At 49.2% G+C, this 26,021-nt stretch overlaps 2 protein-coding genes across 20 annotated transcripts in view; one reads left to right on the top strand and one right to left on the bottom strand.

Annotated features, from left to right (window-relative positions):
- Nucleotides 1-18,705, bottom strand: part of RBM10 (RNA binding motif protein 10) — a 30,425-nt gene extending 11,720 nt beyond the window's left edge. For 8 of the 18 annotated variants that reach the window (XM_021080358.1, XM_021080362.1, XM_021080360.1 and 5 more), the window contains exons 1-4: nt 17,648-18,039; nt 15,599-15,740; nt 3,354-3,537; nt 1,651-1,881 (exon numbers count right to left, since the gene is read on the bottom strand). In XM_021080358.1, coding sequence (XP_020936017.1) covers nt 1,651-1,881; nt 3,354-3,537; nt 15,599-15,740; nt 17,648-17,717 — 627 coding nt within the window. In that variant the 5' untranslated portion in view covers nt 17,718-18,039. Of the gene's footprint in view, nt 1-1,650; nt 1,882-3,353; nt 3,538-15,598; nt 15,741-17,647 lie in introns of all 18 variants that reach the window. The other 10 variants (XM_021080367.1, XM_021080370.1, XM_021080371.1 and 7 more) reach the window with 7 other exon arrangements.
- Nucleotides 18,058-21,008, top strand: NDUFB11 (NADH:ubiquinone oxidoreductase subunit B11). Of its 2 annotated transcripts, XM_003135056.4 has the most exons (3): nt 18,058-18,696; nt 20,488-20,618; nt 20,782-21,008. In XM_003135056.4, exons 1-3 carry the CDS (start codon nt 18,490-18,492, stop codon nt 20,906-20,908), a joined length of 465 nt encoding a protein of 154 aa, XP_003135104.1. In that variant the 5' UTR covers nt 18,058-18,489; the 3' UTR covers nt 20,909-21,008. The 2 variants fall into 2 exon arrangements, with proteins under 2 accessions (XP_003135104.1, XP_020936066.1); XM_021080407.1 differs by having other exon boundaries at nt 18,459-18,696; nt 20,488-21,008.

Here is a 26,021-nt window from a genome sequence, read left to right as displayed (position 1 = left end):
TGCAGAGTGAGTCAAATGAAGAAAGGGGCGTGGTGCAAGGTGAGGAAGCATGGCAGCGTAACAACCCTCAGGGGCGGAGAACGGCAAGAGAGCAAGCGAGCCAGCAGCTCAAGAACGGTGGGCAGGGGTGGTCTGACCACAGGCTTGGTGCAGCCACAAGGCGAGGAAAGCTGGGATGCAATTCTGGCCCTTCACAAAGGGACTGCCCTCCAGCTTGAATCAAGAGACCCACGACACGAGCACCAAACTGGGAAGGCCTGGGGTCTGAGCAAACCCCAGCCATGTGCCCTAGACCATGAATGGAGCAGTAACTTGGGGTGGAGACCAAAAGGCATGGCCGTGGGGTTCAGAAAGCTTCCCAGATGACCTAAGCCAGAGGGAAGCTGCAGAGGCCATTTGGGACCTGGGCCAGGTGGGGCAGGGTCCCTAGGGCAGTAGCACCCTCTCAGAAGATGGGGAGCCTGTGCTGGGCATTCTCGGGCAGCAGCCTTAACGCCTCTGGGCCTCATCAGGTTAAACAACAGAAGGGAGAGTAAACGTACACACACGAGGCTGAAAAAAGAAAGACACAGAGGAGCAGATCAGGACTGCTAACGCTAAGGGCTTGGGAACAGCAAGAATGTGGGCTCCGGGGTTCAGCGGTCCAGGTTCAGACTCCAACTCCGCGTGGCCACTCACTGGCCGCGGGACCTGGGGCAAGTTGCTTCACTACTGGGTGACCGGCTTCCTCATCCGTAGGATGAAAATACAAAGAGTACCTTCCCTGCAGGGTGGCTGTGAGGATTCAATCAGACCTGACACATGGCCCACTGCGTGATACAGTCTCAGAGAAATGTCAGCACTCAGTTACCATCTGACCCTGAACAGGGCAGGTGGGCCAGACTTGAAAAGCTCTCACACACACAGGTGGGCTTTTCTCTGCGACAACATAGGCAGCCAGCGGGTTTCAGAGGAGAGCTGAGCAGCGAACTCCCGGTGGTGGGGAGGAGGAGGAGAAACTCCCGACTAGCCGACCAGTGAGGAGGCTGTTCTAGACGCCCTCTCGGGGTTTTGCTGCTCGCTAGGGCAGTGTGTGTGAGAAGGGAGGAGGGTGGGAGGAAACGTCACACAGGAAAACAGGGTGGGAAGGCTGCAGCAGCAGTGAAGGAAGTCAAACAAGAGCCCAAGGCTCTGTGGCCGTGCCAGTGGGGAGATTGGATGCTGCTGGCAAAAGAGGGTGGGGGTGGGGAATGAGAATAAGCCCTCAGAAAGGCCCACAGGGAACCTCCCCACCCCCCAGGCCCCAGGGTCTCCGCATTATCTCTGCCACCAGCAATAACTGGCACCGGGCCTGCTGAGCGTCTGGCCTTCGATCAACATGTGCAGAACGGATGGATGACCAGTGGAATGTGCAGAAGGAATGCTCTGTTCCCTCCCACACCCACCACCGCAGCCCCTTGGCCTTGTCAGCCTATCCAACGCTCCTCCCTTCCAGACTAAGAGACGACAGGGCCTGCCCAGGGGACGGATCAGAGCTGGGGGACAGGAGCTGATGGGGAGAAGGGATGAAAGGTGCTGAGGTTGGGGGTAAGGGAGAAGCTGAGGTCCCTGGAGGAGACTCAGCCTGGCCTCCTGCTCTGTCGCCTGCCCGGGGACATGGGGGGCACGTACGTCATCCTCAGTGGCTGCCTGTGGCAGCATCCTCAGCATGACGATGTTACTGGCCTTCTCCTCCTCCTCCTCCTCCTCATCCTCCTCCTCCTCCTCCCCTTGCTCGGTCCGATAGTCCTGGTCCCGATAGTCGCCGTCTCGGGGGAAGCCTGGTGGGCCGGTGGGGCTGTGCCTGTGCCGCCGCCGCCGCCTACGCTGAGTCTCAGAGCCCGGGGAGGCCTCGTAGGAATCCTGGCCAACAGAACGAGACGAGAGACACCAGACGGGCAGTCAGTCTAGGGTGGGCCTAGGGCTGGCCGCTGGCTCTCTGAGGGAGGCAGGCTCTGAAAGCCAGGGGTGGGCGGGCTCCGGCTAAAGGCTTGGGGCAGGCAGGGTGGATAGGCTCTGGACCACAACCAATTTCTGGGGTTGGAAATTCTCCCCAGGATGCCCTGGGGGGCACTGCTTTGCTGAGGAGTGGGGAGAGGCTGGTGGCACGATCGGTGTGGGGGAGGAACTCCCACAGACAGGTGACCAGACACCACTGAAACCTCGATGGAAAAGGGGTTGGCACACTAAACCCGGCTCTGTGTCCTCCCCCTCCTCCCTTGCCAGCTCAGCCAGTATGTGCACAATTGTTCCTTGTGCCCCAGAGGACCATACCTTACCTAAGATTCCCAGCCCAGGCCCTGCAGCCAAGTTGTGGGTATAGGACTAGCTTAAGACCTCGGCCAGAACCAGACAGCAAGGGCTGGCCAAGGTGCAAGGGCTACGGCGCTGCCCCTTGGTCCCCGACACAGTCCTCCTCCATCTCCATCAGGCTCCCTTCTAAGCGGGTGTGGTCACTGGATTCTCAGGTGTTGCCCAAACCGTCCCTCCAGGACGAAGCTGGCCAGGCCTGGGTGCACAGCCCTCCTGGCCTCACAGTGCTCCACCATTCCTGGTCCACCCAGGCCCACCTAGTGCCCTGGAGACATCCAGGCACAGCTCGCAGCTGCCCCTGAGGAAGCTTGGCTGCCCACCACAGAGGTCTGCACCAGACCCCCCGGAGGGTGGCTGGCAGCCCACCGTCTGCCTCCCAGGGCCGGGGGTACAAGTGCGCTCTTCCCACCCTGCCGGATAGGAGGGCTGTCGGCTCGCTGGGACCAGGGGCCTGACTGCCCCCTCAAAGCGGGGTTCCTCTAAGGCAAGGCGGCTTCTGCCCCTCAGACAGGGGCCCCCTGATGGTGAGCATCTGGCTTCTCGCCTCAGGCCAGGGCTAACTAGCAGTCATGGAAGTAGCTAGCCCCTGAGGGCAAAGGAGAGCACCGAGGGGTCTTTCTCTTCTGTCTAGGGGCTCTGCCACCTCTGAGACGGCCCACGGTCAGCCCTGCAGAGCTGCTCTGCTTAGTGCTGTCGTTTCTCAGGTGCCCTCCCAACCCTAGACACTGGGTCCCCGAATTAGCTGGGAGCAGGCAGTACAGGGCTTGCAGTGAACCCTGCACAACAGGGAAGAAGGGAGAGAGGTGGTGGCCAGGGGCCCTCAGAAGTACAGAGCCAAGCACATGGAAGTCAGGGAGACTCAACTTGGGAGAGGAGCCCTCAGAGAGGGGAGTGGGGACAGACCCTCCAGGTGAGGCAAAGCCACCGAGCACAGTCCGAAGGCATGGGAGCTGAGAGCTACCTGCACATGGTGCTGCAGCCAAACAGAGGCCCCGCAAGAAGCGGCCCTCCCCGGCCCTCACCTCTGCGCTCTGCTCCTCGGACGAATCATCATAGTCGTGCTTGCCCTCCTGGCCGCCGTACTCGCGGGGATACGAGCGGTAGTCCATGTCCCGGTAGTCGTGGTCTCGGCTGCGGTTCTCCCCGCCGTCATCCTGTGAACGGTCGGCGGCTCCGTAACGGCCAGTCCTGTCTCCACGGCCCCCTCTGGGGAGAGAAGGATGGGGAGCGATGAGAGGACAGTCCTTTCAGAAAGGGGCAAGCGGTGAAGGTGACCCACCGGCTCACTTCCTCTGGACCCTCAGCCCCAGCCCGACAGGGATCCCCACCTCCCGATCCCATGCGGGGAGTGGGCTTCTCCCTCAAACCCCATCCACTCCTCGCCTTCCCTCCGCCACCTCTCCCATCCGTGCCTGTGTTCCCTCACCGGGCCCTCGGGTGTAGCCCGCTGACTGGTGGCCTTACCTCCACCCAGGCCTCCCCCAGTTCATTCTCTACACCCCGAATGTGAGCATCTCATAAGGCAATGCCGATCTGGCCCAACCACATCGCTCCTTTAACGACTCCCTCTTATTCTCAAGACAAAACTCGGGAGTGCTCAGCAAGGTCCCGCAAGGTGCGCCGGGTCCCGAGGGGTGAGGTGCACTGCGCCGCCCCACTCGTTTGCCAGTCGCCTTGCTCGCACCCGCAGCCATTTTGTTACAACGGCTCCGACTGCAGTAACGGTAAAATAATGATCTCAACGTTGATTTAATGGGCATGTCTTTCGTTCTTTCCTTTTTTGCTTTTTAGGGCCGCACCCATGGCATATGGAGGTTCCTAGGTGAGGGGCCAAATTGGAGCTACAGCTGCTGGCCTACACCGCAGCTCACGGCAATGCCCGACCCGCAACCCACTGAGCGAGGCCAGGGATTGAACCCGCAACCTCATGGGTGCTAGTCAGATTCGTTTCTTCTGAGCCACAAAAGGAACTCCTGGGCATTTCTTTGATGATTTAAGAAATTACTAGACTATGAGCTTCAGGAGACAAGGGGACCATACCTGTTGGTTCACTACCCTATTTCCCAAAGGTGCCTAATACTCAGCAGACGCCCAATGATAATTTTTTTTTGGTCTTTTTTGCCATTTTCTTGGGCTGCTCCCGTGGCATACGGAGGTTCCCAGGCTAGGGGTCGAATCGGAGCTGTAGCCGCCGGCCTACACCACAGCCACAGCAACGTGGGATCCGAGCCGCGTCTGCGACCTACACCACATCTCGCTTGGCAACGCCGGATCCTTAACCCACTGAGCAAGGCCAGGGACCGAACCCGCAACCTCATGGTTCCTAGTCGGATTCGTTAACCACTGCGCCACGACGGGAACTCCAATGATTGTTTCTTTTTTGAAAAAGCAATGATTTTAAAAGTATTCTAAACAGAACCCACTACATAGCACAGGGAACTATACTTAGTATTCTATAATGACCTGGATAGGAAACGAATCTGAAAAAGAATGGATATTTGTATGTATATAACTGAATCACTTTGCTGTACACCTGAAACGAACACAAAACTTCAATAAAAAATAAAAATGAAAAAAATTCCTCTAAAAGCAACCAATACACATCTACTTAAAACAAGAAAAAACGGGCCCCCCTATAAACTACTACTAGCAGGATCCCAATGCTGGCCAGAAACAACACTAAAATGTCCATTATCGACACCATCATTAACATGATTCCCATATACTAGCTATAAAACAAACAAAGGAATGAAGAAAAGAGATGAAAAGGTGGGAAGGAGAAGGTAAAACTACCATTATTTGTAAATGATATGAGGATGTGCCGGCAAAGCATAAGAGAATCAAATGAAAAATGATTATAATCATAACTCACTGTGGCTCAGTGAGTTAAGAACCTGACATAGTGTCCATGAGGTTGCAGGTTGGATCCTTGACCTCGCTCCATGGGTTAAGGATCTGACACTGCAGCGTAGGTCGCAGATGTGGCTCGGATCCAGTGTTGCTGTTGCTGCGGCCATGGATATAGGCCTCAGCTCCAGCTCCAATTTGACCCTGTAGCCGAGGATCTTCCATGTGCCATGGGTGAGGCCATAAAAAGGAAAAATAAAATAAAATAAGTCAGATGCTGGGCACAAAATTAATATGCCGAAATAAATACTTTGCCTGTATTGAGAGCCGCTGTTTAGAAACAGTAAGATCCTAAATACCCAGATATGTGTAAGACCTCATAACTGTTCTTCACACATATAAAACCATGATACATTTGGAATGGGTCAAAGATTTAAATGGGAGTTCCCGTCGTGGCTCAGTGGTTAACCAACCCGTAGTATCCATGAGAACGCGGGTTCAATCCCTGGCCTCACTCAGTGGGCTAAGGATCCAGCATTGCCATGGCTGTGGTGTGGGCCGGCGGCTACAGCTCCAATTCAACCCCTAGCCTGGGAACCTCCATATGCCTCGGGTATGGCCCTAAAAAGACCAAAAAAAAAAAAAAAAAAAAAAGATTTAAATAGAAGAAATGAAACCACAGAAGAAAAGTAGGAGAAAACATGGGATTTTTTTTTTTTTTTTTTGGCTGTCCCACAGCATATGGAGTTCCCAGGCCAGGGATCAGATCTGAGCCGCAGTCGTGACCTAAGCTGCAGTTGCAGCAATGCCAGATCCTTAACCCACTGTGCTGTGCCAGGGATCGAACCTGCGTCCCAGAGCTCCCAAGACTCCACTAATCCTGTGGCCCCACGGCAGGAACTCTGAGATAATTTTTTTGATAATCTTGAAATAGGGAAAACTATAATCCAAATCCATAAGCCAGAGAAGAAAGTACTATTAAATTTGACTCTATTAAAATAAAACATTTCTGCCCGAAAAAAACAAAAATAGAAAACCCCAAATCATTACAAACCAAGTCAAGACAAACACTAAACAGGGGACATATATGGAAAAAAGAAAAAGGAAGAGAATTCACAGAAACTACATACAGTTGACCTTGAACAATGTGGGGGTTAAGGGTGCTGACCCCTCACTCTGTTGAAAATCAGAGTGTAACTTATGTTGGCCTCCAGATCTGTGGTTCCTCCACATGCTCAGATTCAACCCATCATGGATCGCGTAGCACTGTAGTGTTTAATATTGAAAAACATCTGAATTATCAGTGGACCTGCACAGTCCGAACCTGTGTCGTTCGAGGGTCAACTACGCAGATGGTTTATATTTGAAAAGATGCTCTACCTCACTCACAATTCAAGATGAAAATTAAAACTATACCGGATAAATCATTTTTATAATGCTTAAAATTTATTTCTGTATATTTTTTCTAAACTATTTTTACTGTGATAATAAATAACAAAAATGTTACCATTTTGAAGTTTACAACGCTGTGGCACAAAGTACACCCACCATGTTGTGCAACCATCACCATCTATTTCCAGAAACTTTTCATCACCCCAAACAGAAATTCCACACTTATTAAACGCTAACTCCATGCTGGCCCCACAACTTCTATTCTACTTTCTGTCTCTGAGTTTGCCTCTTCCAGGTATCTCATAGTAGAATTATGTAACACTTGGCCCTCTGCGTCTAGCTTATTTCACTTAGCAGAATGGTTTCAAGGGTCAACCATGGTGTAAAATGTATCGGAATCATATTTTTCATGGCGATATATGCATGTATGGTATATACCCCATCGGCTGATGGACACCCGGGCTGTTTCCACCTACCGGTGCTTTTTGATACTATGAATGATGCTATGAACACTAGTGTACAAGTCTCTGTTTGAGTGCCTGCTTTCAGGGCCTTTGGGTATATACCCAGGAGTGGAACTGCTGAATCACAGGATAACCCTATATTTAATTGTTTGAGGAACTGCCTAACAGTGTGCCACAGCAGCTATTTTACATCCCCACCAGCCACCGCTTCCAATTTCTCTGCATACACTTGTTAATACGCATCTTTACATGTGCCGATTGGCCATTTGTGTACCATTTTTGGAGAAATATCTATTCAAGTCCCTTGCCTTTTTTTCCTTCTTTTTACACCCACACCTGAGGCATACAGAAATTCCCGGGCCAGGGGTCAAATTGGAGCTGCAGCTGCCAGCCTACACCACAGCCACAGCAACACCAGATCCAAGCCTCATCTGTGACCAGTGCTGCAGCCTGTGGCAACAGTGGATCCTTAACCCAATGAGTGAGGTCAGGGATCGAACCTGCATCCTCACAGGGACAACATCAGTTCCTTAACCTGCTGAGCCACAATGGGAACTCACTTTTGCTCATTTTTGAATTGGGTTTCTCTGTTGCTGTTTAGTTCTTTATATATCCTAGGTGTTAACCCTTTATCAGATACATGATTTGCAAATACATTCTACCATTCTATGGGTTATCTTTTCATTCTTTTATTTTGCCTGCTTCACATTACGTGGAAGTTCCCGGGCCAGGGATCAAACCCTCAGCACAGCAGCAGCCGATCCTCTGCAGACAAGACCGGATCCTTAACCCACTGTGCCACAAGGAACTCCGTCTTTTCATTTTTTTTTTTTTGAACAGCATTTTTTGATGTACAACAGTTTCTAATCTTGATAAAGTCAAACTTATTTTAAGAAATGATCATTTTAGATTTACAGAAAAGTTCAAAGATAACAGAATTCTCACACCTTTCACCTAGCTTCTCCTAATGTTAAGAGAACCATGGTACATTTGCCAAAACTAGAAAGTTAACTGAACTACATACTTTCTTAGGATTTCACCAGTTTTTCCACTATTATCCTCTTTCTGTTCCAGGACTGAATCCAAGATACCACATTGCATTTAGTCATCATAGCCCTTTAGTCTCCTCTGGGCTGTGAAAGTTTCTCAATCTTGTCTTTTTTTCTTTTCCCCCTACAACCGTGACAGAATTTTTAAGAGTTCTGGTCATGGGGAGTTCCTATTGCGGCTCAGCAGTAATGAACCCGACCAGTATACATGACGACATGAGTTCAATCCCTGGCCTTGCTCAGTGGGTTAAGGATCCAGTGATGCCGTGAGCTGTGGTGTAGGCAGCAGATGCAGCTCGGATCCAGCGGGTACTGGTCAGGTATTTTGTCGAATACAAGAGACAGGAGTTGCCCTTCTGATCACATCAGATGGCAGGTGCATGCTATATCAACATGACTTCCACCGTGATGCTGACCTTGGTCATCTAGTTATGGGGGGATCCACCAGGTTTTTCCACTGTAAAGTTTCTTTTCTTTCTGTCTTTTTCCCTTTTCTAGGGCCGCTCCTGTGGCAAACGGATGTTCCCAGGCTAGGGGTCGAATCGGAGCTGTAGCCATTGGCCTACGCCAGAGCCACAGCAACACGGGATCCCAGCTGCGTCTGCGACCTACACCACAGCTCATGGCAACGCCCGATCCTTAACCCACTGAGTGAGGCCAGGGATCGAACCTGCAACCTCATGGTTCCTAGTCAGATTCGTTAACCACTGAGCCATGACGGGAACTCCTCCACTGTAAAGTTTCTTTTACCCTTACAATCTATCCTTTAGAAGCAAGTCACTCACACTCAAGAGAAGATATACTTGCACACATACAGAAAAGAAACAGTATTCAGTGGCAGCACTGTTAAGAGCAAAGGACAGGAAACAACTTAGAAGAGTCAGGGAAATTCTGTTTAAAACAAAGACTAATGAGGGGGACAGAAGCCCTACCACACATATTATTACATACTATAAAGATGACCAAAAAGAAAAAGAACTCCACAAAATGTGTATATTTCTGGAAAACAAAATGCTAAAATTGGCAGAAGTAGATAAAATTACAATAAAAAACCCAGGCCCTTTGAAAGGTGAGTTTTACCAAGATTTCAAGGGACATGATTCTTATGTGAGTTTCTCCAATAAAGAGAAATAGCAAAAGCTGCCCAATTCATGTCATGAGGCTACCCTGACTCAATGCCAGATAAATACTAAAAAAAAGGAAATTATAGGATCACATCACTGATGAACATGGGTGCAAATATCCTAAACAAAACAAGTATCTAAGCAAAGATAACACTGTTTTAAAAAAGTATACATAACATTATTTTAATGATTTTTTTGCCAAAAATTCATGAGTAAACATTAGAAAAACCCAAACTGAGGCGTTCCCATTGCTGTGCAATGGAAACGAATCCAACTAGTATCCATGAGGTTGTGGGTTCAATCCTTGGCCTCACTAAGTGGGTTGCAGTTCCAGTGTTGCCGTGAGCTGTGGTATAGGTTGCAGACACGGCTTGGATTCCGTGTTGCTGTGGCTGGGGTGTAGGCCAGCAGTTGCAGCTCCGATTTGACCCCTAATCTGGCAACTTCCATACGCTGCGGGTTCAGCCCTAAAAAGTGAAGGAAAAAAAAAAAGAAAAAAAACCCAAATTGGAAAACCAGCTACCAAACTGACATGTATTTTTAAAACATACCAAGGTCATAACAGACAAAGACTGAATAACTATTCCAGATTAAAGGAAACTAAAAAACTGAAGTAGTTCAATGAGATGTGTGATCTTTATATTAGACACCGGATTAGGGAAAAAAACCTACAAAGGACAAGTGATGACATCTGAATGTAGACTTGAAAGACAAAAGTACTGTATCTATGTTAAATTTCCTGATATTGGATAAGTACCCTTTGGTCTTAGGACACACGTGCTGTAGTACTTAAGGGTCAGGTCTTCCACTAACTCAAATGATTCAGAAAAAAATGGTATATATAGAGAGGGGAGGGGGGTAGAGGGGAGGGAGGAGGGAGGAAGAAAGAGGGGAGAAGAAGTGGGGAGGGAGGGAGGAGTAGGTTTGAAGGTTGGTAAATCAAATGTGGCAAAAATGCTTACAATTAGTGATTCTGGGTAGAGGATTGCACTTGTAATTTTCTGTCTTTTTAGGTCCACACTCGTGACATATGGAAGTTCCCTGGCTCGGGGTCAAATCAGAGCTACAGCTGCTGGTCTACACCACAGTCACAGCAACGCTGGATCCGAGCTGCATCTGTGACCTACACCACAGCTCATGGCAACGCTGGATCCTTAACCCGCTGAACAAGGCCAGGGATCGAACCTGCATCCTCATGGATACCAGTTGGGTTCGTTAACCACTGCGCCATGATGGGAACTCCATACTTGTGATTTTTTTTTTTTTTTGGTCTTTTTGCTATTTCTTTGGGCCGCTCCCGCAGCATATGGAGGTTCCCAGGCTAGGGGTTGAATCGGAGCTGTAGCCACCGGCCTACGCCAGAGCCACAGCCAACGCAGGATCCGAGCCACATCTGCAACCTACACCACAGCTCATGGCAACGCCGGATTGTTAACCCACTGAGCAAGGGCAGGGACCGAATCCGCAACCTCATGGTTCCTAGTCAGATTCGTTAACCTCTGTTCCACGACGGGAACTCCTTTTTTTTTGTAAATTTGAAGTTTTTCCAAAATAAGAAGGTATAAACACATACATACATACCATGATCAAGAAGGGATTCTCAAGAATATAAAGGATGCAAATTTAATGCAATTTATAAAGTTGCTAACAAAAGAGGGAAAAAAGCATGTAATTACAAACTTCAATATTAGTTTCTGATCAGTCTTAGCAAACTCAGATTAGAGAATTTTCTTGACTTATTAAAGACTACATTCTAAAAGCCTACAGTTGGGGTTCCCATTGCGGCTCAGTGGTAACGAACCTGACCAGTATTCATGAGAACATGGGTTCAATCCCTGGCCTTGCTCAGTGGGTTAAGGATCCGGCATTGCTGTGAGCTGTGGTGTACACTGCAGATACAGGTCAGGTCTGGTGTTGCTGTGCTGTGGTGTAGGCGACAGCTGCAGCTCAGATTTGACTCCTAGCCTGGGAACTTCCCTATGCCACGGGTGTGGCCCTAAAAATAAAATAAGACAAAAAGCCTACAGTACACATTACACTTGATGGTTAAGCAAAAGGGGCTGTTTATCAGGCCTGGGCTTGGGCTGACTGCTTATCTGCAGATGTCCTTTATGGGAAAGAAAACAACTATATTGTTTAAGCCGTTATTCTTTGGATTTTCTGTTACAATCTGCCAAAATGAATTTTAATTTGTGATTCTTAATTACAATGAATCTTAACCAGCATCACTGATACTACTTAACATGGTACCAAAAGTCCTGATCAACACTGTGGGGAAAAAGAAATCAGAAGAGCCAGGATTGGTTTGTACACAACACGACCAACTACTTAGAAAGACCATCAAAACCAACAATGAATGATTAGAAATAATAACAAAGAGAACACAGCAGGAATAAGATAACTTACAAAAATCAAAAGCTTTCCTCCAGCCCAGGAAATACTAGCTTGGAAAATACAAAAAACAAGATGTCAATAAAAACTACTGAAGCACCTAGGAATTACCTTAAAGAATAAATGTCCAGATTAAACCCAAAAGCTTTTGCACAACAACGAAAACCATCAGCAGAACAAAACGATGACCTACTGAACAGGAAATATATTTGCAAATGATATGACCAATAAAGGGTTAATTTCCAAAATATATAAACAGCTCATACAACTCAACATCAAAAAAAAAAAAAGCAACCATCAAAAAATGGGCAGAAGACCTGAACATTTTCCCAAAAACATACAGACAGCTAACAGGCACAGGAAGAGATGCTTCACATTGTTAACTAGTAAGAGAAATGAAAAGCAAAACGATGGCATATCACTTCACAATCATCAAAACAGCTATCATCACAAAGTCTACAAATCACAAATGCTGGTGAGGATGTGGAGAAGAAGGGAATCCTCGGTGTACTGTGGGTGGGAATATAAGTTGGTGCAGCCACTACGGAAAACAGTCTGGAGGCTCCTCAAAAACTAAAACTAGAACTACCACATGACCCAGCAATTCCACTCCTGAGTATCTATCTGAAAAAAACAAAAACGCTAATTTGAAAAGGTACATGCAAAAAAAAAAAAAAGGGAGGGAGGGGAGTTCCCGTCGTGGCGCAGTGGTTAACGAATTCAACTAGGAACCATGAGGTTGCGGGTTCGGTCCCTGCCCTTGCTCAGTGGGTTAACGATCCGGCGTTGCCGTGAGCTGTGGTGTAGGTTGCAGACGCGGCTCGGATCCCGCGTTGCTGTGGCTCTGGCATAGGCTGGTGGCTACAGCTCCGATTTGACCCCTAGCCTGGGAGCTTCCATATGCCACGGGAGCGGCCCAAGAAATAGCAAAAAGACAAAAAAAAAAAAAAAAAAAAAAAAGAAAAGAAAAGGTACATGCACCCCCACAGCAGCATTATTTACATTATTTAGGTTGGAAGCAACCTAAGTGTCCAACAACAGATGAATGGATAAAGAAGATACAGTATATATGTATGTGCACGTGTGTATATATACATACAGACACACACGCACACAGGAATACTGCTCAGCCATTAAAAGAATGAAATTTTGCCATTTGCAACAACATGGATGGACTTGGAGGGTATTATGCTAAGTGAAATAAGTCAGAGAAAGAAAATTCTGATATCGCCTACATGGAATCTAAAAATTAACAAACTAGTCAATGTAACAAAAAAGAAACAGAATCCCAGATAAAGAGAACTAGTGGTTACCAGGGGGAAGAGGAAAGGGGAGGGCGAGATAGAGGTAGGGCATTAAGAGGTACAAATTACTATATATAACACAAGTAAGATACAAGGCTGTGGTGTACAGTAGAGTTCATAGCCAGTATTTTATAATAACTATAAATAATCTTTAAAAAATTATCACTATGCTGTACCCTTGAAACTTAAAAAGTATTGTACATCGTCTACACATCAATTAAAAAAGAACACCCAAGACTTGTATTTTTAGTTTATTCAGATTTACGGCCTTTAAATGAACTCCAAAATATTTACCATACAGCTCTTGGATGACTGCTTACAAAGATGACAATTCTCCTCAAATTAATAAAATTCAATACAATCTCAATCAAAATTCTTGAATTTTCTGAAGGACTTGATAAGCTTTTTACATAAGGCTCTGCAAATGGCTAGATCAACTCTGAAGAACAGATCACTGAAATGAATCAGATCATTCAAGACAGATCCATGTACATGAAGGAACTTGAAATGAGAGGTACTGCAAATTAATAAAGAAAGAACGGACTATTTCAGGGGTGATACTGGGAAAACTGCTCACCATTTGGAGGAAAATAAAACCAGAACCTACCTTATACCATATTCAAAAGTGGACTCTAGATGGATTTAAAGACCTGAGTGCAAAAGGCAGAACTACAGAGAATAACCTTTGTGTGATCCAGAGGTAGGAACAGAGAAGATTCTGAAAGGATAGACTGTAAGATGAAAAAGTGATCATTTTCAGGAGCTCCCATCATGGCACAGCAGAAATGAATCCAACTAGGAACCGTGAGGTTGCGAGTTCGATCCCTGCCTCACTCAGTGGGTTAAGGATCTAGCGTGGCCGTGAGTTGTGGTGTAGGTGGCAGACGAGGTTTGGATCCTGCATGGCTGTGGCTGTGGCCAGCAGCTGTAGCTCTGATTAGACCCCTAGCCTGGGAACCTCCATATGCCTCAAGTGCAGCCCTAAAAAAAGCAAAAGAAAAAAAGAAAAGAAAGTGATGATTTTCAGCACACCAAAATTAAGAACAGGTATAGAGCCTTGGGGAATGGCTAAATAAAAGGCAGTAGGCACACCTCAGGGTGTCCCTGGGACCAATTAGAAGCAAAAAACTAACATACATATGGCAACTAACATACATACAGACAGATCTTAAAAACGCAGTGCTGAGTAGTACAAAGTTCAGGAAACAGAATGAAGACTGTAGCACTCTACCATTTGTGTAAATTGAAAACACAGACACTGAAAACAACACTACATATTTTGGAAGGTACATTTCAAACACAACAGAGCAGCTGCCTACAGCTATGGGAATTGCAAATAAAAAGGAAAAAATAAATATAAGGTCTTGTACCAACCTATGATAGAAGCCTACCTTGAGGTGAAAAACTATGATTAACTCAAACCTTTGCACTTGGGGTCCTTTAAAAGCCAAAAGAAAGTCAGTGGTTTTATTTGGTAATAAAGTCTGAAGCAAGTATGTTACCTACACAAACTAAGAAATTGCCACAGAGCGCTTCCAGTGAATACCACCCAAAATTGAATGCCTTTCAAAAGATATTCTGAAACAAAGACTGATGATGACCACATCTAGAATTTGGGCTCAGTTTTCAGAAAATGAGATACTATAATTCTACAGTTTTTAAAAGGTAGAAGAAACCCTCTGTAAGACATTAAAAGGGATCTCTGTATTTTACCAAGTGTCCCAACTGTTTCTTGTTCATACCAGAGTTTAAAAATAACTATCCGAGAGTGTCCCATTCCAAGATAAATATCACACCAACTTCAACCCACCCTGTCCCTGAATCCCAGATCTTAAAAATGCAGTGCTGAGTTCTACCTGCTGACCTGGCTTGCCCCATACTTGACCTGGGCAATTCCTGATTCTGAAGGCACCACTCCCATCCATCCCTCAAACCCAAAGCTACAGCCCACACCTTTCCCCTGAGAATCCACAGGCACTTACAACCCACCACCCACCTGCCACCCACCTACGCCTCTCTTCCTGCAGGGGCTGTCCACATCTTAGTGGATGGCACCATATACCTATCTGGGTCAACCAGACTGGAAACCTGGGCATCAGCCTCCATTCCTCCCTTTCTCTTGATCCCTTCCCACCCTGTAACCAAACACGACACCAATCAAGCTGTTTTGTAATCATCTGTAACTGTGTAATATCCCCTGTGAGACCCTAAGTAAGGAGAAGGCTGCAATCCTATTTTTGTTGTTTTTATGGCCACACATCTGCAGCATATGGAGGTTCCCAGGCTAGGGAGCTATAGCTGCTGGCCTACACCACAGCCACCCCAGATCTGAGCCACATCTGCGACCTACACTGCAGCTTGGCAACGCTGGATCCTTAACCCACTGAGAGAGGCCAGGGATTCAACCCACATCCTCATGGACACTATGTTGGGTTCTTAACCTGCTGAGCCACAACAGGAACTCCAAAGGCTGCAATCTTATCTATCTCATTCACCAATGCACTCTCAGAGCCTAGCGCAAGTTCTGGCTCACAAGTGCCAAATAAACATCTGCTGAAAAGAAACCAATCATCTGCTGTGCTGTTTTTTTTTTTCCTTCCCCCTGCCCGGAAGCCCCCTCCCAGCGCTTTCCTGGGTCAGTTCGCACACAAGGACAAGCCTAGGCTGCTTGGAAGGGGTAGGAGTGGGTAACTCACCGTCTTTCATACTCCATGTCCTGATACGGCCTGCGGGGGCTGCTGGGGCCCCTCCTCAGCCGCTGGCTCCGTTTCACTTCCCAGCCACCCCCGCTGCTGCCACCATGATCTGCCAGCCTGGGCGATGCCTCCTGCAGGGACTCTAGGGAGAGGAGAAGGAAGAAAGGGGTCAAGGCAGTTGAGGCAGAGACGGGTTCCTTGAAAAAACCTTTTCAAGGCTCTCTGCTGTCCCTGAGCCCAGCGATGTTGTTTCCCAACTCGAAATACTCCTGGGGACCAGAGCAGGAAGGCAGTCCCTGTTTGGCTTGCTCCTTCCTTTCTTTCCCCACAAACGTGAAGCTAGAGCCCGCCACCCTAGACACAGCATAGCCTTCAGCAGAGGGGGAGCATCTCGCAGAGAGACCCAGTGGCGCCACCCATGCTGTCTGTGATCAGGGCTCTGCCATTGGAGACTGGTAGACAAGTTCAAGCCCAGAGCTATCTGCCCGGGCGGGCAGCAGGGGAGAGTGGGCTCTCAGTGCTGGGTGACTTGTCTCAGATCAGGCACATTAGACATCGGGGCAAGACACCACAACAGGGGTCCCAGGCACCCACCAGGCTACCATCCGCGAGCCTCCAGGGAATATTTCATCCTCCCCCAAAGACGCTGGCTGCCCACTCTGACACGGCAGGAGACCACGAAAGGCTCAGGGGGTGACGGGGCTAACTTGGCAATGACACAGCTGCCGCCTCCCTAGGCTCCTGGCCAACACAGTTTTGGCTCCGCACCGCAACTGGCTCAGCCCTGAGCCCTGTCTCTTATGCACAGCCAGGTCCCCCAAGGGGGCTCCCTCCCCAGAGCTCTGGACCCGAGTTGTTCAGAAGCAAAACGAGTCCTTTCGGAGCCTGTTCTGAACCGATGTGTTATTCCTCCGGGACGTATGGGCAGTCACTTTACCCAACCCTCAGGCTCCGGTGAGAACTAAGGAAGGCCTGAGAGCCTTGAGACCAGGCCAGGGGTCACCACAAAGTATCCCGGAATCTTTAGGCCCCACCCTCTGAACAAGACTCAGGCAAAGCCAGGTGGTAACAGCACCTGCCCCAAACTAGGTTGCCACTACACCTTTCCTCCGCGGATACACTCACACCGATTTTCTCTTCCTCCTCAAGCCACAGAGAACCAGCGCTACCCGCTCCCGGATGGCTAAGAGTTAGAATCACGACCAGGGGCTCCAGTGGATGAGAGCCGGACACAAAACCCTTTAGATCTGGCAAAGGAGCCAGGGTTATACACTGGTATCCACAACAGATAGGGAACAAACTCAACAGAGTCAAGCCCCGAATAACTAGGGGCCAAAATCACAGACAGGAATCCAGGGTAAATACAAGCCATAATCATCCACTGAGGCCCCCTTTCACAGGATGAGCGTCAGAGTAACAGATACGAAACACCCTCTTCCCCCACCCCCCACCCCCGCAAAGAAGGGACACTAAGTCTTACACACGTTCCTTGCACTTCCTCCCACCCAGTAAGTGGATTAGGGCCAGTTGTAAGAAGACTTTCTGGGATAAGGACCCCTCCCCATGGATAAGGACCAGGGTTACGGACACACGATCCGAGGATAGAGACCCCAGTCATACGTTCTCCCTCCTCCCCCACTCAAGAATAAGGACCAGAGCCACCAAACACTTCCCCGTGGATAGGTAAGTACCAAAGTCACACAGGAGAGCAGACAGCACACTTCCTATAGATAAAAACCAAAGTCGCAGACACTCGCCTCCCACGGATAAAGTTCGGCGTCGCAGACACACTAAGCCACAGTAACCCACTCCCATCCGTCCCTCCCTTCCCCCAACCCGCGTGCACCCATCCTGTGTCCCAATCGCGCACGCGCCTCTGCTCTCAAAAGGAGAAAAACAAAAAACAACAACAAAAAAAGACACCCCCTCCCGAGCACAGACCGTGTGAGCATCGGGGGTTCTGCACGAAAACCCAAACCTGCCGCCCGCAGTTCGCCCTCGCGCCTCCTCTACGCGTTCCCCCCCCCACCCCCGCCCCCGGTCCCTTACCTCCGCCCCCACGACCAGCGTCGACGCTCACCTTCTCGGCCCGGGCTGTCAAGGGAGGGCTCCCGGACATCACCTCGGCCCGCCGCCACCTCCTCCAACTCTCCCAGCTCAGCCGGAGCCGGTCCGCGCAACGACCCAGTCCGAGGCTGAATGCGGAAGGGCGGAGGACTGGGGAGGGAAGGAGCGCCCAGGCGCGCTGCCCTCCCCGGGCAACTCACTGCCGCCTACTCCCAGCCGGCCGCGATCACCAGCACAAAATGGCGACGACGAGAAGGGAGCCGGCGCTTCGACCACCATCCACCTACTAAGGGAGCGCGCTCTGGCCGGCCCCGTCTATTGGTCGCCGTCCTTCGTGGGCCAGCCCTGGCCTGCTCTGATTGGCAAGCGCATGCCACCACCCCGCTCCCCGTGCGAACGCCCGCAAGTCGAGAAAAAGAGTAGCTATTGGCCAATCCGGCGAGGCCCGCTTTTTAGAAGCTCGGCTTCCTAGGAAGATGAAAGACCAGCGGAAGCTCCGCCCCTCTCGCCAAAGGGCACGGGAACTCTCCTCGAGATTGGTTGGGGACTGCATCCACCCAAGTGTCACCGTTTTCTTCTCGTCAAGAAAATAAGCAGCCTTTTCGGCCAGAAATTCCACAGCCTGACCGAGAAGATAGGAAGCTGGTTGCTCCCGTGAGGCCATGACAGAGGGAGGGAAAGAGGACGTTTGAAAACAAAATCCCAACTCGGGACCTATTTAGTGCGGCGGGGGCGGAGCGACAATTCTCGCGCTCAGGCCCAACTGCAGCTGCGCAGAGTCACATTTCCGTCCCCGCCCCCGCGAGCCTGCAGAACGAGCTGTCATGGCGGCCGGGGTGTTAGGTTTGTGCGCTCGCCGCCTTTTAGCAGCAGCGGCGACGCGAGGGCTCCCGGCTGCCCGTGTTCGCTGGGAGTCCGGCTCCTCCAGGGCTGTGATCGCCCCGTCCGCTCTGGTGGGAAAGCGGCCGCCGGAACCGACTATACGCTTGCAGGAGGACCCAGATCCGGAGGACGAAAACCTCTATGAGAAGGTGAGAGGGAGGGGAAACGGGACGCCGCAAGGGTCAATCGGGGACCTGCGGACGGGGCGCCGTAGAGGACGTACTTAGTCGGCTGAGGATTGCGCAGCTGGCAAAATCCTCAAAGATTTGGGAGTTCTTTCTAGCTCCTTTTCCTCCTTTGTCCCCTGATAACCTTCGGTTCAGGGCCAGAGGCGAGACTGACCTTATTTTCCAGACAGATATCAAACCTGAAATGAGCAGTATACCATAACAGCAATAATATTAAACACTGATACGGTCCTTGCTCAGGTGTTCGAAACACTTTATAATATTAACTTATTTAATCCTCAAAACAGCCCTATTTCGAGGTAGGTACTATTAATATACCCATTCTGCAGATGAGGAAACTGAAGCATGAAGGTGTTAAGTGACTCCTCCAAGCTCACTTAACTGAATGTGTGGCAGAATCAGGTCTGCTGTGCTATCCTGTTAGCAGAGACTGAAATCAGAATGCCTGAGTTGGAATACAGGCCCTGATAGTTACTTACATATGTGACCTTGGGCGAGTAGCTTAACCCCTTGGTGCTTCAGTTTCTTTGAAAGATGGGGAAAGTATTAGGACACTTTCTAAAAAATAAAATATTACACCTGCCTCGTGTAATTAAATGAGTCAGAGTGCTCAGAACAGCAATTGGCACTTATTAAGTACTCACCATTAGAAGCTGTTAATTATTCTTGCCACTTTCCACCTTACCAGGATATTGTGCAGTTTGTGCTTGTGAAAAGGCCTGGCACGTGATAGATGCTTCATCAATACTAACCTTTGGTTGAGGAGCTTGGCTCTGTAGGATGCTTATTCATTTATATATTAATTCTGTAAATATGTATTGAAGGCCTGCTGTGTGCCAGGCTAAGTTCAGGGTGCTAGGGATTCAGCCACATGGGAGTTAGATAAAGCCCTTGCTTTCACAGAGCATACATGATAGCAGAGAACAGGGAAAATAAATGTATAGAATATTAGAAAACAGTGATATAGAGGAATTCCTGTCGTGGCTCAGTGGTTAACGAATCCGACTAGGAACCATGAGGGTGCAGGTTCGATCCTTGGCCTTACTCAGTGGGTTAAGGATCCGGTGTTGCTGTGGGCTGTGGTGTAGGTCGAAGACGTGGCTCGGATCCCAAGTTGCTGTGGCTGTGGTGTAGACCAGCAGCTACAGCTCTGATTGGACCCCTAGCCTGGGAGCCTCCACATGCCGTGGGAGCGGCCCTAGAAAAGGCAAAAAGATAAAAAAGAAAAAAAACCCAGTGATATAAAGTATGCAATCAATAATATAAGATAATGTGATCAGAGGATTTGGGGGCTATACTGCTTTGGCAAACAAGTAAATGCTAGAAAGACTGTTAAGCAAGATAAGTGAATGGATAGTGACTTGGGGTAGGGAGTTATTTTATTAGTTTGAGCCATAGGAAATTGCCAATATTCAATAATTTTTGACCTGTTAAAAATGTCAGTTTGCTCTAGCTCAACTTAATAGACAAGGTGACTAGGAAATGCCTCCTGAGGGGAGCGATGATGAAGCCAAAACCTTGATTGAGGAGGCAGATCCAGCCACAGCTAGGTCGGCGGGAAAAGCTTTCCCAGCAGAGGAAAGAGCAAGTGCAAAGGCCCTGTGGTGGGAAGGAGCTTGACAAATCCTAAGAATAGAGAGGAATTTAGGAAGGGAGGGAGGAGCTTGGTCCAAGGTGAAATTGGAGATCGGGTTATACTGCTTTGTGGAGTGGCAGGAAGCCTTCATTGACCTCTTCTTCTCTTTGCCTCAGAACCCAGATTCCCACGGTTATGACAAGGACCCCATTGTGGACCTCTGGAACATGCGGGTCGTCTTCTTCTTTGGCTTCTCCATCGTCTTGGTCCTTGGCAGCACCTTTGTGGCTTATCTGCCTGACTACAGGTGCATGGGGTGTCCAAGAGAGTGGGGTGGGTGGGGGCAGAGGCAGGGGTGGAGCTTTAAAGAGACTGTCAGGAATCCTGTCCCTGTGCAGCAATGGGAGCTAAGATGGGGATTGGTGTCCATGGAGGCTCCCTCAAGTCTACCCCCACGCTGCTGCCTCCAGGATGCAGGAGTGGGCCCGCCGGGAAGCTGAGAGGCTCGTGAAATACCGAGAGGCCAACGGCCTCCCCCTCATGGAATCCAACTGCTTCGACCCCAACAAGATCCAGCTGCCGGAGGATGAGGACTGACCTGGGGCCGAGAGAGGCTTAAGAAGCACCTCTTTCTTTATCTCCTGTCTGCCATTCTGCCCTTCTCTCAGAGCACCTAATTAAAGGGACTGAAAATGTGCCTGGCTGGTGTTGCTTTTGTTGTGAGGGGGCTGTGGGAGTGGGGGTGTCAGGCTTTAAAAGCTTTTTCTAGGTATGCAGGTTAGCTGTTGCCATGTGACAAACACCCTAAAACTTAGTGGCTTAAAACAATAATTTGGTATTATCTTTCATGGTCCAGTGGTTGACTGGGCTCAACTAGGTGGTCCTTCTTGGGGTCTTGCGTGGTTGCAGTCAGATGGTGGCTGGGCCCAGAGTCATCTGGAGGCTCAGCTGGGCTGGACATCCAGGATGGCTTCTTTACTTCCATGTCTGGTACTTCAGTCTGCTATGTGGCCTCTCCCTCCAGCAGAATAGCCTGGGCTTTGTATATGGTGGTTAAGCGCTCCTTTGAATGGAGGTGTAGCACGTAGGAAGAAACTGATGGCAGCCGTCTTTAGAATAAAGCTACCACACCGAAACCTCCTATGTTGGAAGAAGGGCCAGGGTGGCCAGGGATTGAGGGTGGCGGCTGAGAGCAGGGCTCTTCTTTTGCTGAGGATGAGTGCTTGTCTCCATCCCTGCCTTCTTCTCTTGGCTTTGGGCTTCCTTCCTTCTTTCCTCCCTCCCTCCTTTCTTCCTTTTCCCAGGCTAGGGATCAGTCAGAGCTATAGCCGCCGGCTCATGCCACAGCCACAGCCATGCCAGATCCGAGCCACGTCTGCAACCTACACCACAGCTCACGGCAACACCGGATCCTTAACCCACTGAGCAAGGCCAGGGATTGAACCCGCATCCTCATGGATACTAGTTGGGTTCATTACTGTTGAGCCACAATGGGAACTCCTCTTTTTTTTCTTTTTGGCCACCCCACAGCATATGAAGTTCCTGGGCCAGGGTTGCAACCTAAGCCATAGCTGCGGCAACGCCGGATCCTTAACCCACTGTGCTGGGCCAGGGGTCAAACCTGCATCCCAGTGCTCCCAAGACACCAATCATCCCTTTCTGCCACAGTGGGAACTCCTCAGCTTTGGGGTTTCTGCCTCTGCCTCATGCCTTGGTGAGTCTGGATGACTCTTCCCTTCTGCTCCCATCTGGGTGGTCTCTAACTCAGGATACACATGTCTCTGTGTGCATGTGTATCTGTTTCACTGCCCGCTTATCCCTTGCCCTGACTTTCTGTGTCTCTCTTCCGAGCAGAAGTCTCTCCCTGCCCCCCCATCCCCAACATTATTTTTCTCTGGCTATTGGCTATCTCCTTGCATCGTGGGCTTATTCTCAGGCTCTCTCTGTCTCTGTCCATCTCCCTGGATCTGGCAGATGGAGTTGGAGACTTGCTTTGGCTCTTTGTTTCTTTCCAGCAAGTCTCTCCTAGATCCCTGTTAATTCTGGGCATCTGGGTTCCCCTTCTTGCCCCTGGCATCTCTGCCTTCTCCTCGCCGGCCCCCTTCCACAGCTCACACTTTCAGATTCCCGCATCACATGCGTGTTGCTACCCTCTCTGCATGTCCCTGCTTGGGGCATCGGAGAGGGCAGGGGCCGCCCAGTCACTGGCTGCCAGAACATCTGGCCTGATGGACCCACCACTGCAGGCAATGCCCCTATACATCAGGAAGAGCCCTCGCTTGTATGTAGCTAAGGTGGGAGTGATACACCTTCCTGGGACTGAGCCGTGGAAGGAAGCCCTGAGTGCTTCCTTGTGGGGCCAGTCTCCCAACTCAAGGACAGCTTCAAAACAGAGAATGCTAACATATAAAGGAAGCACTTTCCGCCCTCCAGCCTGCACTTACTGGGACTCTGGAAGTGAAAGGGGCACGTTATCCCAACCGCCAAGTACCTGAATATATTGGGGGAGTACCCCCCATAATAAACCTCACCCTGTTGCAGCATTAACCACCATGGACCCAGAGAACACGTCCCCCCTGCTGGCCCCCACCAGGATGCCAGCTCCAGGAGGGCAGTTCTTCAGGTATGTCTGTTCACTTAGAGCAGGGATTGGCACAGTATGTGTCTGAAAAACATTGGTATTATTCCCTCCGTTGTAGATGCCATCCCTTACCCCTCCAATGCCCTTCGGCTTTTTTCTTTTTTTCGTTGTCTTTTTTTTTTTTTTAAGGCCACACCTGCAGCATATGGAGGTTTCCAGGCTAGGGATGCAATTGGAGCTGTAGCTGCTGGCATATACCACAGCCACAGCAACTCTGGGTCCTTAACCCACTGAGCGAGGGCAAGGATCAAACCCAAGTCCTCATGGATACTAGTCAGGTTTGTTACCGCTGAGCCATGATGGGAACTCCCACCTCTTTTTTTTTTTTTTTTCTTTTTGTCTTTTTAGGGCCACACCCGCGGCATATGGAGGTTCCCAGGCTAGGGGTCGAATCGGAGCTACAGCTGCTGGCCTACACCACAGCCACAGCAACTTCGGATCCGAGCCACGTGTGTGACCTACACCACAGCTCACGGCAACACCGGATCCGCAACCCACTGAGCGAGGCCAGGAATCGAACCCACAACCTCATGGTTCCTAGTCAGATTCGTTTCCACTGTGCCAAAATGGGAACTCCCGCCTTTCCTTTTCTTAAACCGTTGAATTAACAGTATTAGGGCTCACAGTGTTTGTGGGTTGGATCCACGTTGTTATGCAACCAGTAGTTTGCCCATTCTCATTGCTGTATTCTCTTCCTTTGTACAAATAGACCACACTTTATTTATCCCAATGTTGATGGGCATTTGGGTAGTTTTCTATTTGGGGCTATCAAGAATAATTCTGTGGGGAGTTCCTGTTGTGGCCCAGTGCATTAAGAACCTGACATAGTGTCTGTGAGGATGTAGGTTTGTTCCTTGGCCTTGCTTAGTGGTTAAGGATCTGGCATTGCTGCAAGCTGCGGGGTAGGTCACAGATGCGGCTCGGATCCCATGTTGCTGTGGCTGTGGTGTAGGCCAGCAGCTGCAGCTCTGATTCGACCCCTAGCCCTGAACTTCCATATGCCGTGGGTGCAGGCCTCAAAAGAAAAAAATAATTCTGTGAACATTCTTATATACATTTTTTTGGGGGGGCCATACCCATGGCATGCAGAACTTTCTGGGCCAGGTAGCAAACCTTTGCTACTCCAGTAACAGAGCCACAGTGGTGACAACATCGGATCCTTAACCCACTGAGCTAAAAGGGAATTCCTCTTGTATATATTTTGATGGATATATGCACACATTTTTCTTGGGCATATAGCTAAGAATGGAATTAATAAGTCACGAGGGTAGGCATAAGATCAGCTTTGTAAGCGTTCCCATCATGGTGCAGCGGAAATGAATCTGACTAGGAACCATGAGGTTGCAGAGTTGATCCCTGGCCTTGCTCAGTGGGTTAAGGATCCGGTGTTGCCCTGAGCTGTGGTGTAGGTCACAGACTCGGCTCGGATCTGGCATGACTGTGGCTGTGGTGTAGACCAGCGGCTGCAGCTCTGATTGGACCCCTAACCTGGGAACCTCCATATGCTGTGGGTGCGGGCCTGAAAAGACAAAAGGAAAAAAAAAAAAGACAAAAAAAAAATGATCAGTTTTGTAAATCATGCCAGTTCTCCAATCTACACTTGCCCAGTGGTGACTGTCACCTGCTCACCGTCACTCAGCACTCCCCATCTTTCTCCCTGTAGCCATTCTGGTGAGTGACTGACCTTTTAAGGGCCATGTCGGGATGACGAAGTGGAAGTTGAGTGCCTACTGTGTGCCAAGCCCTGACAGTGTGCCAGACATGACAGATACCAGGATCCTTGTCCTCAGGAATTTCCCAGGGTGGGGGTGGAGGCTAGTGTGAACGGTCAGAGACCTTGAACTAAATGTTTTCACTCTACTCTTTGGCCCCAAGGATATCTGAGCCTTCCTATTTGGGGCCCAGCTTTGCTCCAGCAACGTAACAGATACAAACCCCCTTCACCCTTCAGGCTAAGACAATATGGATTATGTGCAAAGCCCAATGAACAAGGCAGTCATGTTCCTGTGGCAGACACTGTCAGTTCCCTGCTTGTGTCCCTGCGAAATGCGTTCACCGGTCCCCAGAACTCGGCTGTGGGAACAAGTTCCAATTGCCCGCAGCGCTAAGTCGCTGCATTGTCTCATTTCCGCAGGTCCTGTCCCCACTGCTCTACAGGTGCTTCCTGGCATTGTATCCTTGATAAACTACTTGACTTCAATCCTTGTCTCAGGGTTGGCTTGAAGTATAGATGTCAGGTAGTGTATATATATATATATATATATATATATATATATATATATATATATATATATTCTTTTTCATGTTCTTTTTCCATTATGGTTTATTACAGGATATTGAATATAGTTCCCTGGGCTACACAATAAGACCTTGTTGTTAGAAGGAGTTTAGGGAGTTCCCATGGTGAGGCAGTGGAAACGAGCCCAACTAGTATCCATATGAGGATGCAGGTTCGATCCCTGACCTTGCTCTGTAGGTCAGGGATCCGGCATTGCTCTGAGCTGTGGTGTGGGTTGCAGACAAGGCTCGGCTCTGGCATCGATGAGGCTGTGGAGTAGGCTGGCAGCTGCAGCTCTGATTCGACCCGTAGTCTGACCCACAGTCTGTGATGGGAACTTCCATATGCTGTGAGTGCGGCCCTAAAAAGCCAAAAAAAAAAAAAAAAAAAAAGACAAAAAAAAGGAGTTTAGATTTTTCATACTATATAAAGCTGACCAGAAACTTACTGAAAACCCAGCTTGGCAAAGTCCATCCCAGACAACTCTGAACTGTCCAAGGGGACTGCTCACAGTTTTACTTCTGAATTACCCAGGGAATAAAAACAAAATATCTTTCCAGATTCACAATGACTGTTACTGATAGACATAGCGCTGCAGAATAAACTGACAACAGTTAAAATGTGAACTTAAAATGTGTTGAGGGGAGTTCCTGTTGTGGCTCAGTGGGTTAAGAATCCGACTAGCATCCATGAGGATGCAGTTCAGTCCCTGGCCTCGCTCAGTGGGTTAAGGATCCAGCATTGCCACAACCTGTGGCTAAGTCACAGACACGGCTTGGATCCCACGTGGC

The sequence above is a fragment of the Sus scrofa genome, chromosome X (assembly GCF_000003025.6).
Source record: "Sus scrofa isolate TJ Tabasco breed Duroc chromosome X, Sscrofa11.1, whole genome shotgun sequence".
NCBI lineage: Eukaryota > Metazoa > Chordata > Mammalia > Artiodactyla > Suidae > Sus > Sus scrofa.
This window is presented reverse-complemented; position numbering and strand designations above follow the sequence as displayed.